The 13,980-nt window shown below is 46.4% G+C and overlaps 1 protein-coding gene across 12 annotated transcripts in view; it reads left to right on the top strand.

Annotated features, from left to right (window-relative positions):
• lmo7b (LIM domain 7b) overlaps positions 1-13,980 on the top strand; it is a 61,294-nt gene that overhangs the window by 27,568 nt on the left and 19,746 nt on the right. For 9 of the 12 annotated variants that reach the window (XM_071330968.1, XM_071330961.1, XM_071330959.1 and 6 more), the window contains 5 exons: positions 155-184; positions 1,654-1,813; positions 3,117-3,256; positions 3,656-4,460; positions 8,699-9,019. In XM_071330968.1, coding sequence (XP_071187069.1) covers positions 155-184; positions 1,654-1,813; positions 3,117-3,256; positions 3,656-4,460; positions 8,699-9,019 — 1,456 coding nt within the window. The remainder of the gene's footprint in view (positions 1-154; positions 185-1,653; positions 1,814-3,116; positions 3,257-3,655; positions 4,461-8,698; positions 9,020-13,980) is intronic. The other 3 variants (XM_071330969.1, XM_071330962.1, XM_071330964.1) reach the window with 2 other exon arrangements.

Here is a 13,980-nt window from a genome sequence, read left to right as displayed (position 1 = left end):
TATCTTGGTCAGGTTGCAGTTGTAAATGAGAACTTGTTCTCAACTAGCCTACCTAGTAGAAAAAAAACTAAAACGGTGAGTATTTTAATAAATGGATCTGCTAAATGGCATGTATCTGAGTGTACAGTGGTCTGGTCTTTCTCTGGTCCTGTAGAAACTTGGAGGTAAACCCAGGATGGATATGGTGAGTTAACGATGCTCGCTTGGCTTTAGAGCCCCCTGCTGGCTCGCTTGGTTTTAGCGCCCCCTGCTGGGCTCGCTTGGCTTTAGAGCCAAACCTGCTGGGCTCGCTTGGCTTTAGAGCCAAACCTGCTGGGCTCGCTTGGCTTTAGAGCCAAACCTGCTGGGCTCGCTTGGCTTTAGCGCCAAACCTGCTGGGCTCGCTTGGCTTTAGCGCCAAACCTGCTGGGCTCGCTTGGCTTTAGCGCCAAACCTGCTGGGCTCGCTTGGCTTTAGCGCCAAACCTGCTGGGCTCGCTTGGCTTTAGCGCCAAACCTGCTGGGCTCGCTTGGCTTTAGCGCCAAACCTGCTGGGCTCGCTTGGCTTTAGCGCCAAACCTGCTGGGCTCGCTTGGCTTTAGCGCCAAACCTGCTGGGCTCGCTTGGCTTTAGCGCCAAACCTGCTGGGCTCGCTTGGCTTTAGCGCCAAACCTGCTGGGCTCGCTTGGCTTTAGCGCCAAACCTGCTGGCTTTAATAGAAAATGACTAAAATTAACGTATGCCAGTAAGATACTACTTGAGTAAAAGTATTTGGTTTTTAAATATACATTGGTATCAAAAGTAAGTGTACATTTTTCCAAATTCCATACATTAAGCAAACCAGAAGGCATTTTTTATTTAAGGGTAGCCAGTGGCACAGTCCAACACGTACAAATGAAGCGTTTGTGTTTAGTGAGTCCACCAGATGAGAAGCAGTAAGGACGACCAGGCATGTTCTCTTTTGGGCACCCGAGTGGCGCAGTGGTTTTAAGGCACTGCATCTCAGTGCTTGAGGCGTCACTACAGACACCCTGGTTCGAATCCAGGCTGCATCACAACCGGCCGTGATTGGGAGTCCCATAGGGCGGCGCATATTTGGCCCAGCGTCATCTGGGTTTGGCCAGTGAAGGCCGTCATTGTAAATAACTATTTGTTCTTAAGGGACTTGCCTAGTGAAATTAAAATAAAACGTGTTTGAGTTGGACCATTATCCTGTTAAGCATTCAGAATGTAACGTGTACTTTTTGGTGTCGGGGGAAAATGTATAGAATAAGTATATTCTTTTTTAAAGAATGTTGTAAAAAATACACAGTAAAGTATAGATACTACTGAAGTAGTACTTTAGTATTTTTACTTAAGTACTTTACACCGCTGAGTTTAGCGCCGTCTGCTGGCTGGCTTGGTTTAGCACAGTCTGGCTTGGTTTAGCGCCGTCTGCTGTCTGGCTTGGTTTAGCGCAGTCTGGCTTAGTTTAGCGCTGTCTGGCTTAGTTTAGCGCTGTCTGGCTTGGTTTAGCGCTGTCTGCTGCTGCATGTGGTGGAATGTTGGACAACGTAATATACTATGAAATCCTGATCATCAATCTGCAGTGTTCTCGCTCTCATTTGGTCTTTTTCCGCTCACGCTCGTCGTTCACTTGTCTCTTGTTTCTCTTGCTCTCTCTTCACTACAACAGGAGCAAATCGTTGAATGACATCAGGTGGTTCCCGTCGGCCACGCAAGTGGTGCGCCAGGTTTCTGAGGGTGGCATGGAGCTAAGCCCCAGCGCCGTGAGCCAGGACCAGCTGCAGAGGGGTAGAGTCCGGGTCCACGAGAGTGAGGCCAAGTGGCACAACGTGAGTACACACGCACACGTCCATTACCTGTACCATCCTGCCCAGTATAACTACTCACCTGCCTCATTTCTCATCACCATCTGACTGACATTCTATAATCGGTGATCTTTGTGCCCCAACCTATGACCCTGTCAAATCACCATCTTAACTTCTTATGGGCAGGTGGGACGGTAGCGTCCCACCTTGCCAACATCCGGTGAAATTGCAGATTGCGAAATTGAAACTACAGAATTATAAATATTTAACTTTTCATAAAATCACAAGTGTAATAGATCAAAATAAAGCTCAACTTCTTGTTAATCCAGCCACTGTGTCAAATGTTCTAAAAGGCTTCACGGTGAAAGCACACCATGCGATTATTTGAGGACAGCGCCCCGCATACAAAAGCATGAAAAACATATTTCAACCAGGCAGGTGCGACACGAATGTCAGAACTAGCGATATAATAAATGCCTTTCATCTTCTTCTGTTGGCACTCCAAAAGGTCCCAGTTACATCACAAATGGTCCTTTTGTTCTATAAAGTCCTTTATATCCATTAAACTCAGTTTAGCTGGCGCGCTTCAGTCAATAATCCACCCAGTTTCCCTCCATCAAAATACATACAAAATGAATCCCAAACGTTACTAATAAACTTTTCCAAACAAGTCAAACAACGTTTATAATCAAACCTTAGGTATCCTAATATCTAAATAAATGAAACAATTTAAGACGGAGAATTCTTTGTCTTTACCTGAGAAAAATACCAAAACACGCTCTCTTCCACACGCTTGGAAACACTACAGCCAAAATGGGAGCCACCTAGAAAAACTACAATTTCTGGCTCATTTTTCCAAAAACCATCATGAAACTCTTTCTAAAGACATCTAGTGGAAGCCCTGGGAACTGCAGTCTGGGAGGAATTCTCCTTATAATAAATGTTTTTTGGGGGGGGATGGTTTGTCCTCGGGGTTTCGCCTGCCATATCAGTTCTATTATACTCAGACATAATTTTAAGTTTTAGGAGCTTTAGAGTTTTTTTTTAAATTTTATTTAAAAAAGTATCTAAATCTACCATTATATGCATATCCTAGCTTCTGGGCCTGAGTAACAGGCAGTTTACTTTGGGCACGCTTTTCATCCGGACGTGAAAATACTACCCCCTACCCAAGAGAGGTTAAGTGCTGTTTAAAACCACATTCCCTGGAGCTCTTAACTGGGCTAATTGTTGCTGATACAAATGAAATCAACAGCAGTTCTTGTCTCTGTGGTGATTCATTGTTTTAAGTGTCCTCCCTCCCCCCCCCACTGATGCCTCCTGTCAGGACCTGACCAAGTGGAAGCTCCGGCGCCACAGGTCTAACTGTGACCTGCGGAGGAAGATGCAGGAGAGAGACAACATCGTCCTGATGACCAACGCAGGGGTCGTTACAGGCGGGACATGCAGGAGCCTACGAGAGGACAGGTACGAGAGGACAGGTAGGGGACGGAGACAGACTAGAGGACAGGTAGGGGACGGAGACAGACTAGAGGACAGGTAGGGGACGGACACAGAGACAAACTTTATAGTAATACCTATTTGTGTGTGTGTGTGGACCCCTTGGGTGGATGTCTGCCTGGCCGTTGATGTGTAGCGGGACATGCAGGAGCCTACGGGAGGACAGGTAGGGGACGGACACAGACACACTAGAGGACAGGTAGGGGACGGACACGGAGACAAACTAGAGGACAGGTAGGGGACGGACACAGAGACAAACTTTATAGTAATACCTATTTGTGTGTGTGGACCCCTTGGGTGGATGTCTGCCTGGCCGTTGATGTGTAGCATGATCATTACCACCCCTCCTTTCATCTGGTACCACAGGGAAGAGGATGAGGAGTCCCTATGCGGCAGTAGCCACAACAAGGTCTCCACCTCGGCCAAGGAGGGTTCCCTGGAGCTCCGACCCCACACCAGAGCCCCGCTGGCCCTCGGCTCCTCCGTGGAGTCTCCCTACAGCTCCGGAGCCTCGGAACCCTTCACCACCCCCAGCCTGACCCTCCAGGCCCAGGGACCCTCAGCCGGAGCCGTGCCCCAATCAGAGCCCCTCGTCCTGGGGGAGAGGCGTCACACACCGGTGGAGCCAGACGGAGCTGGAGGTTTAGCCACTTTCCCCAACTCTGCCTCTCCCTTCTCCTCCCAGACCCATGCCCAGACCATCTCTAGCCCAGCTCTCGTGATCTCCACTGGACGAGACCAGAACATCTCCTCGCTCTCAAACGGGATCCCCACGACCCTCTCTGGATCTGGCTCATGTCTTACTACCAGTTCTTCTCTAACTACCTCTGACCTGGTGAACGGTACCGGCTCAAACCTAACCAGCGTAGCCAGCTCCCACAGCCCATCTGCCTCCATGGACATCCCAGACCAAGCCCTCCTCTCTACTGTAGAGTCCCTGACCTCGCTGGTAGCCCCAGCCCCGGGTCATGTCTCAGCTCCCCAGCAGCAGGCCCTCCCCCTCTACAGGTACAGCTCCAGGGCTCCAGGAGGAAGAGGAGGGGTTTCTGCTTCTCTCCCCAGGGGGTACCGCCGGTCTGAGGGCTCTTCGTCCTGCCTCTCTGCCGGCTTCACCCCCCGGCCGTTTGGAGCCATGTCCTGCAGAGTGTCCTCACTACCCAGGCTCTACAACGTGAGGAATCCCTCTGTCTGCCTGTGTCTCTCTCCCTCTGTGTGTCTCTCTCCCTCTGTGTGTCTCTCTCCCTCTGTGTGTCTCTCTCCCTCTGTGTGTGTCTAATGCCCCCTTCATTTGTACAGTGTGATTCAGTTCTTCTGTAGGATGTGCAACAGTTGTACACTACATCTCTTGTGATTGGATGCTCACATGTTCACTGCCTTCAAGGTGTGCTTGGTACTTGTAGTTCTCCCTGGTAGTATGTGGAGGGAGAATTGTGTGTGTAGTCTTGTTACCGTGTGCTTCCTGATCCTCTTCCATCTCCTATGAATAATGCAGTAGTATAACAGGATACTGCTGGCTGGCTCACTGTGCCCAGCCTGAGGCCCAATGCCACCCTATTCCCTATATAGGGCGGCAGGTAGCCTAGTGGTTAGAGCATTGGGCCAGCACCCTATTCCCTATATAGGGCGGCAGGTAGCCTAGTGGTTAGAGCGTTGGGCCAGCACCCTATTCCCTATATAGGGCGGCAGGTAGCCTAGTGGTTAGAGCGTTGGCCCAGTACCCTATTCCCTATATAGGGCGGCAGGTAGCCTAGTGGTTAGAGCGTTGGGCCAGCACCCTATTCCCTATATAGGGCGGCAGGTAGCCTAGTGGTTAGAGCGTTGGCCCAGTAACCGAAAGGTCACTGTTTCCCAATACCCGAGCAGACAAGGTGAAAAATGTCTGTGCCCTTCAGAAAGGTACTTAATCCTAATTTGCTCCAGGGGGCGCCGTACGGCTGTCTGACCCTGTAAAACAACACCTGTCATACTACTATGGCTGACCCTGTAAAACAACACCTGTCATACTACTATGACTGACCCTGTAAAACAACACCTATCATACTACTATGACTGACCCTGTAAAACATCACCTATCATACTACTATGACTGACCCTGTAAAACAACACCTATCATACTACTATGACTGACCCTGTAAAACAACACCTATCATACTACTATGACTGACCCTGTAAAACAACACCTATCATACTACTATGACTGACCCTGTAAAACAACACCTATCATACTACTATGACTGACCCTGTAAAACAACACCTATCATACTACTATGACTGACCCTGTAAAACAACACCTATCATACTACTATGTCTGACGCTGTAAAACAACACCTATCATACTACTATGACTGACCCTGTAAAACAACACCTATCATACTACTATGACTGACCCTGTAAAACAACACCTGTCATACTACTATGACTGACCCTGTAAAACAACACCTATCATACTACTATGACTGACCCTGTAAAACAACACCTATCATACTACTATGACTGACCCTGTAAAACAACACCTATCATACTACTATGACTGACCCTGTAAAACAACACCTATCATACTACTATGACTGACCCTGTAAAACAACACCTATCATACTACTATGACTGACCCTTTACAACAACACCTATCATACTACTATGACTGACCCTGTAAAACAACACCTATCATACTACTATGACTGACCCTGTAAAACAACACCTATCATACTACTATGTCTGACGCTGTAAAACAACACCTATCATACTACTATGACTGACCCTTTACAACATCACCTATCATACTACTATGACTGACCCTGTAAAACAACACCTATCATACTACTATGGCTGACCCTGTAAAACAACACCTATCATACTACTATGACTGACCCTGTAAAACAACACCTGTCATACTACTATGACTGACCCTGTAAAACAACACCTATCATACTACTATGACTGACCCTGTAAAACAACACCTATCATACTACTATGACTGACCCTGTAAAACAACACCTATCATACTACTATGACTGACCCTGTAAAACAACACCTATCATACTACTATGACTGACCCTGTAAAACAACACCTATCATACTACTATGACTGACCCTGTAAAACAACACCTATCATACTACTATGACTGACCCTGTAAAACAACACCTATCATACTACTATGACTGACCCTGTAAAACAACATCTATCATACTACTATGGCTGACCCTGTAAAACACCACCTATCATACTACTATGACTGACCCTGTAAAACAACACATATCATACTACTATGACTGACACTGTAAAATATCACCTGTAAAATATCACCTATCATACTACTATGACTGACCCTGTAAAACATCACCTATCATACTACTATGACTGACCCTGTAAAACAACACCTATCATACTACTATGACTGACCCTGTAAAACAACACCTATCATACTACTATGACTGACCCTGTAAAACAACACCTATCATACTACTATGACTGACCCTGTAAAACAACACCTGTCATACTACTATGACTGACCCTGTAAAACAACACCTGTCATACTACTATGACTGACCCTTTACAACAACACCTATCATACTACTATGACTGACCCTGTAAAACATCACCTATCATACTACTATGGCTGACCCTGTAAAACAACACCTATCATACTACTATGACTGACCCTGTAAAACAACACCTGTCATACTACTATGACTGACCCTGTAAAACAACACCTATCATACTACTATGACTGACCCTGTAAAACAACACCTATCATACTACTATGACTGACCCTGTAAAACAACACCTATCATACTACTATGACTGACCCTGTAAAACAACACCTGTCGTACTACTATGACTGACCCTGTAAAACAACACCTATCATACTACTATGACTGACCCTGTAAAACAACACCTGTCGTACTACTATGACTGACCCTGTAAAACAACACCTGTCGTACTACTATGACTGACCCTGTAAAACAACACCTATCATACTACTGACTGACCCTGTAAAACAACACCTATCATACTACTATGACTGACCCTGTAAAACAACACCTATCATACTACTATGACTGACCCTGTAAAACAACACCTATCATACTACTATGACTGACCCTGTAAAACAACACCTATCATACTACTATGACTGACCCTGTAAAACAACACCTATCATACTACTATGACTGACCCTGTAAAACAACACCTATCATACTACTATGACTGACCCTGTAAAACAACACCTATCATACTACTATGACTGACCCTGTAAAACAACACCTATCATACTACTATGGCTGACCCTGTAAAACAACATCTATCATACTACTATGGCTGACCCTGTAAAACACCACCTATCATACTACTATGACTGACCCTGTAAAATATCACCTGTAAAATATCACCTATCATACTACTATGACTGACCCTGTAAAACAACACCTATCATACTACTATGACTGACCCTGTAAAACAACACCTATCATACTACTATGACTGACCCTGTAAAACAACACCTATCATACTACTATGACTGACCCTGTAAAACAACACCTGTCATACTACTATGACTGACCCTGTAAAACAACACCTGTCATACTACTATGACTGACCCTTTACAACAACACCTATCATACTACTATGACTGACCCTGTAAAACATCACCTATCATACTACTATGGCTGACCCTGTAAAACAACACCTATCATACTACTATGACTGACCCTGTAAAACAACACCTGTCATACTACTATGACTGACCCTGTAAAACAACACCTATCATACTACTATGACTGACCCTGTAAAACAACACCTATCATACTACTATGACTGACCCTGTAAAACAACACCTATCATACTACTATGACTGACCCTGTAAAACAACACCTGTCGTACTACTATGACTGACCCTGTAAAACAACACCTATCATACTACTATGACTGACCCTGTAAAACAACACCTGTCGTACTACTATGACTGACCCTGTAAAACAACACCTGTCGTACTACTATGACTGACCCTGTAAAACAACACCTATCGTACTACTATGACTGACCCTGTAAAACAACACCTATCATACTACTATGACTGACCCTGTAAAACAACACCTATCATACTACTATGACTGACCCTGTAAAACAACACCTGTCGTACTACTATGACTGACCCTGTAAAACAACACCTATCATACTACTATGACTGACCCTGTAAAACAACACCTATCATACTACTATGACTGACCCTGTAAAACAACACCTATCATACTACTATGACTGACCCTGTAAAACAACACCTATCGTACTACTATGACTGACCCTGTAAAACAACACCTATCGTACTACTATGACTGACCCTGTAAAACAACACCTGTCGTACTACTATGACTGACCCTGTAAAACTCTGTCCTGTCTTCTATTACCTACAGTTGGAGAACTCTCTACTGAATGGAAACGGTTCCCTGCTCCCCACCAAGACTGCTCCCTCACGCCCCCAGAAAATGGTCACTATCTCCGAGGTCGCTGTCAGGGTTCAGCCCTGGGCCACAGCCAATCAGAGCAGTGTGAACCAGGAAGTAAATGAGGAGGGTGGGAGTCAGACCCAGCCCTCCATCCTGAAAGCCAGAGGTGGTCCCGGACCTACCACCCACCCCAAACCCAGCCGGAAGGGACCCTTACCCCCTTCTCTCCTGCCCACCCTACCTGTCTCAGTCAGACAGAATGGCTCTGCACAGGTGAGCTCTGCACAGGTGAGCTCTGCACAGGTGAGCTCTGCACAGGTGAGCTCCACAGTCTTTACCTTGAGAAACACATCAGCCGTAACTGGGCTGTCATAATTAGGGCCAGAGTTTTACCGAATGTTTCTGGTAGGCCAGTTGAGAACAAGTTCTCATTTACAACTGCGACCTGGCCAAGATAAAGCAAAGCAGTTCGACACATACAACAACACAGAGTTACACATGGAGTAAAACAAACATATAGTCAATAATACAGTGAAAAAAAATAAGTCTATATACAATGTGAGCAAGTGAGGTGAGATAAGGGAGGTGAAGGCAAACAAATATATGTATAAATAAATAAAAATATAAAAAGGCCATGGAGGCGAAGTGAGTACAACACAGCAAGTAAAATAAAAACTAAAAAACACTGGAATGGTTGGTTTGCAGTGGAAGAAAGTGCAAAGTAGAGACAGAAATAATGGGGTGCAAAGGAGCAAAATAAATTAATAAATAAATACAGTAGGTAAAGAGGTAGTTGTTTGGGCTAAATTGTAGATGGGTTATGTACAGGTGCAGTAATCTATGAGCTGCTCTGACAGCTGGTGCTTAAAGCTAGTGAGGGAGATAGGTGTTTCCAGTTTCAGAGATTTTTGTAGTTCGTTCCAGTCATTGGCAGCAGAGAACTGGAAGGAGAGGCGTCCAAAGGAAGAATTGGTTTTGGGGGTGACTAGAGAGATATACCTGCTGGAGCGCGTGCTACAGGTAGGTGCTGCTATGGTGACCAGCGAGCTGAGATAAGGGGGGACTTTACCTAGCAGGGTCTTGTAGATGACCTGGAACCAGTGGGTTTGGCGACGAGTATGAAGCGAGGGCCAGCCAACGAGAGTGTACAGGTCGCAGTGGTGGGTAGTATATGGGGCTTTGGTGACAAAACGGATGGCACTGTGATAGACTGCATCCAATTTATTGAGTAGGGTTTTGGAGGCTATTTTGTAAATGACATCACCGAAGTCGAGAATTGGTAGGATGGTCAGTTTTACAAGGGTATGTTTGGCAGCATGAGTAAAGGATGCTTTGTTGCGGAATAGGAAGCCAATTCTAGATTTGACTTTGGATTGGAGATGTTTGATGTGGGTCTGGAAGGAGAGTTTACAGTCTAACCAGACACCTAGGTATTTGTAGTTGTCCACATATTCTAAGTCAGAGCCGTCCAAAGTAGTGATGTTGGACAGGCGGGCAGGAGCAGGCAGCGATCGGTTGAAGAGCATGCATTTGGTTTTACTTGTATTTAAGAGCAGTTGGAGGCCACGGAAGGAGAGTTGTATGGCATTGAAGCTCGCCTGGAGGGTTGTTAACACAGTGTCAAAAGAAGGGCCAGAAGTATACAGAATAGTGTCGTCTGCGTAGAGGTGGATCAGAGAATCACCAGCAGCAAGAGCGACATCATTGATGTAAACAGAGAAGAGAGTCGGTCCAAGAATTGAACCCTGTGGCACCCCCATAGAGACTGCCAGAGGCCCGGACAACAGACCCTCCGATTTGACACACTGAACTCGATCAGAGAAGTAGTTGGTGAACCAGGCGAGGCAATCATTAGAGAAACCAAGGCTGTCGAGTCTGCCAATGAGGATGTGGTGATTGACAGAGTCAAAAGCCTTGGCCAGGTCAATGAATACGGCTGCACAGTATTGTTTCCTATCGATGGCGGTTACGATATCGTTTATGACCTTGAGCGTGGCTGAGGTGCACCCATGACCAGCTCTGAAACCAGATTGCATAGCGGAGAAGGTGTGGTGTGATTCGAAATGGTCGGTAATCTGTTTGTTGACTTGGCTTTCGAAGACCTTAGAAAGGCAGGGTAGGATAGATATAGGTCTGTAGCAGTTAGGGTCAAGGGTGTCCCCCCCTTTGAAGAGGGGGATAACCGCAGCTGCTTTCCAATCTTTGGGGATCTCAGACGACACGAAAGAGAGGTTGAAGAGGCTAGTAATAGGGGTGGCAACAATTTCAGCAGATAGTTTTAGAAAGAAAGGGTCCAGATTATCTAGCCCGGCTGATTTGTAAGGGTCCAGATTTTGCAGCTCATTAAGAACATCAGCTGACTGTATTTGGGAGAAAGAGAAATGGGGAAGGCTTGGGCGAGTAGCAGAGGGGAGGGCAGTGCTGTTGTCCGGGGTAGGGGTAGCCAGGTGGAAAGCATGGCCAGCCGTAGAAAAATGCTTATTGAAATTCTCAATTATAGTGGATTTGTCGGTGGTGACAGTGTTTCCTATCTTCAGAGCGGTTGGAAGCTGGGAGGAGGTGTTCTTATTCTCCATGGACTTTACGGTGTCCCAGAACTTTTTTGAATTTGTGTTGCAGGAAGCAAATTTCTGCTTGAAAAAGCTAGCCTTGGCTGTTCTAACTGCCTGTGTATATTGGTTTCTGGCTTCCCTGAAAAGTTGCATATCACGGGGGCTGTTCGATGCTAATGCAGAACGCCATAGGATGTTTTTCTGTTGGTTAAGGGCAGTCAGGTCAGGAGAGAACCAAGGGCTATATCTGTTCCTGGTTCTAAATTTCTTGAATGGGGCATGCTTATTCAAGATGGTGAGGAAGGCATTTTTAAAAAATGACCAGGCATCCTCTACTGACGGGATGAGATCAATATCCTTCCAGGATACCCCGGCCAGGTCGATTAGAAAGGCCTGCTCGCTGAAGTGTTTCAGGGAGCGTTTGACAGTGATGAGTGGAGGTCGTTTGACCGCTGACCCATTACGGATGCAGGCAATGAGGCAGTGATCGCTGAGATCTTGGTTGAAAACAGCAGAGGTGTATTTGGAGGGCAAGTTTGTTAGGATGATATCTATGAGGGTACCCGTGTTTACGGAATTGGGGTGGTACCTGGTAGGTTCATTGATAATTTGTGTGAGATTGAGGGCATCAAGCTTAGATTGTAGGGTGGCTGGGGTGTTGAGCATGTTCAAATTTAGGTCGCCTAGCAGCACGAGCTCTGAAGATAGATGGGGGGCAATCAGTTCACATATAGTGTCCAGAGCACAGCTGGGGGCAGAGGGTGGTCTATAGCAGGCGGCAACGGTGAGAGACTTGTTTTTAGAGAGGTGGATTTTTAAAAGTAGAAGTTTAAATTGTTTGGGAACAGACCTGGATAGTATAACAGAACTCTGCAGGCAGTCTTTGCAGTAGATTGCAACACCGCCCCCTTTGGCCGTTCTATCTTGTCTGAAAATCTTGTAATTGGGGATGAAAATGTCTGAATTTTTGGTGGTCTTTCTAAGCCAGGATTCAGACACGGCTAAAACATCCGGGTTGGCAGAGTGTGCTAAAGCAGTGAACAAAACAAACTTAGGGAGGAGGCTTCTAATGTTAACATGCATGAAGCCAAGGCTATTACGGTTACAGAAGTCATCAAAAGAGAGCGCCTGGGGAATAGGAGTGGAGCCAGGTACTGCAGGGCCTGGATTCACCTCTACATGCTTATTTAAGATGGTGAGGAAAGCATTTTTAAAGAATAACCAGGCATCCTCTGATGGAATGAGGACAATATCCTTAAACGATACCCGGGCCAGGTAGATTTAGAAAGGCCTGCTCACTGAAGTGTTTTAGGGAGCGTTTGACAGTGATGAGGGGTGGTCGTTTGACCGCAGACCCATTACGGACGCAGGCAGTGGTCGCTGAGATGTTGGTTGAAGACAGCAGAGGTGTATTTAGAGGGCAGGTTGGTGAGGATATCTATGAGGGTACCCGTGTTTACAGATTTGGGGTTGTACCTGGTAGGTTCATTGATAATTTGTGAGACTGAGGGCATCAAGCTTAGATTGTAGGACGGCCGGGGTGTTAAGCATGTCCCAGTTTAGGTCACCTAACAGTACAAACTCAGAAGATAGATGGGGGGCAATCAGTTCACATATGGTGTCCAGGGCACAGCTGGGGGCAGAGGGTGGTCTATAGCAGGCGGCAACAGTGAGAGACTTGTTTCTGGAAAGGTGGATTTTTAAAAGTAGAAGCTCGATTGTTTGGCCACAGACCTGGATAGTAGGACAGAACTCTGCAGACTGTCTCTGCAGTAGATTGCAACTCCACCCCCTTTGGCAGTTCTATCTTGTCGGAAAATGTTATAGTTAGGGATGGAAATTTCAGTGAATAAAGCAAACTTAGGGAGGGGGCTTCTAATGTTAACATGCATGAAACCAAGGCTTTTACGGTTACAGAAGTCAACAAATGAGAGCGCCTGGGGAATGGGAGTGGAGCTAGGCGCTGCAGGGCCTGGATTAACCTCTACATCACCAGAGGAACAGAGGAGGAGTAGGGTACGGCTAAAGGCTATAAGAACTGGTCGTCTAGTGTGTTCGGAACAGAGTAAAGGGAGCAGGTTTCTGGGTGCGGAGGAATAGATACAAGGCATAATGTACAGACAGGTATGGTAGGATGTGAATACAGTGGAGGTAAACCTAGGCATTGAGTGACGATGAGAGGTTTGTCTCTAGAGACACCATTTAAACAAGGTGAGGTCACCGCATGTGTGGGAGGTGGAACAAAAGGACTAGCTAAGGCATATTGAGCAGGGCTGGAGGCTCTACAGTGAAATACGACAATAATCACTAACCAAAACGGCATATTGACATTCGGGAGAGGCATGCGTAGGCGAGTGATCATAGGGTCCAGTGAGTAGCTAGGCGAGCTGTTGACACGGCGATTCAGACAGCTAGCGGGCCGAGGCTAGCAGAGGGGGACGTCGCGACGGAAGAGTCTGTTGTAGCCCTCTCGGACAGTTATGTCGGCAGACCAGTCGTGATGGCTCGGCAGGGCTCCGTGTAGGGCTCCAGGCCAATTGGCAGAAAAGGTATTGGAGCCCAAGAAATTGGCTGATGGACCTCTTCAGCTAGCCGGGAGATGGGCCTAGTACGAGGCTAACTGGTGCTTGCTTCCGGACAGAGACGTTAGCCAGGAGTAGCCATTCGGATAGCAGTTAGCTAGCTGCGATAAAGACG

This window comes from Salvelinus alpinus, chromosome 10 (genome assembly GCF_045679555.1).
Source record: "Salvelinus alpinus chromosome 10, SLU_Salpinus.1, whole genome shotgun sequence".
Classification (NCBI taxonomy): Eukaryota; Metazoa; Chordata; class Actinopteri; order Salmoniformes; family Salmonidae; genus Salvelinus; species Salvelinus alpinus.
This window is presented reverse-complemented; position numbering and strand designations above follow the sequence as displayed.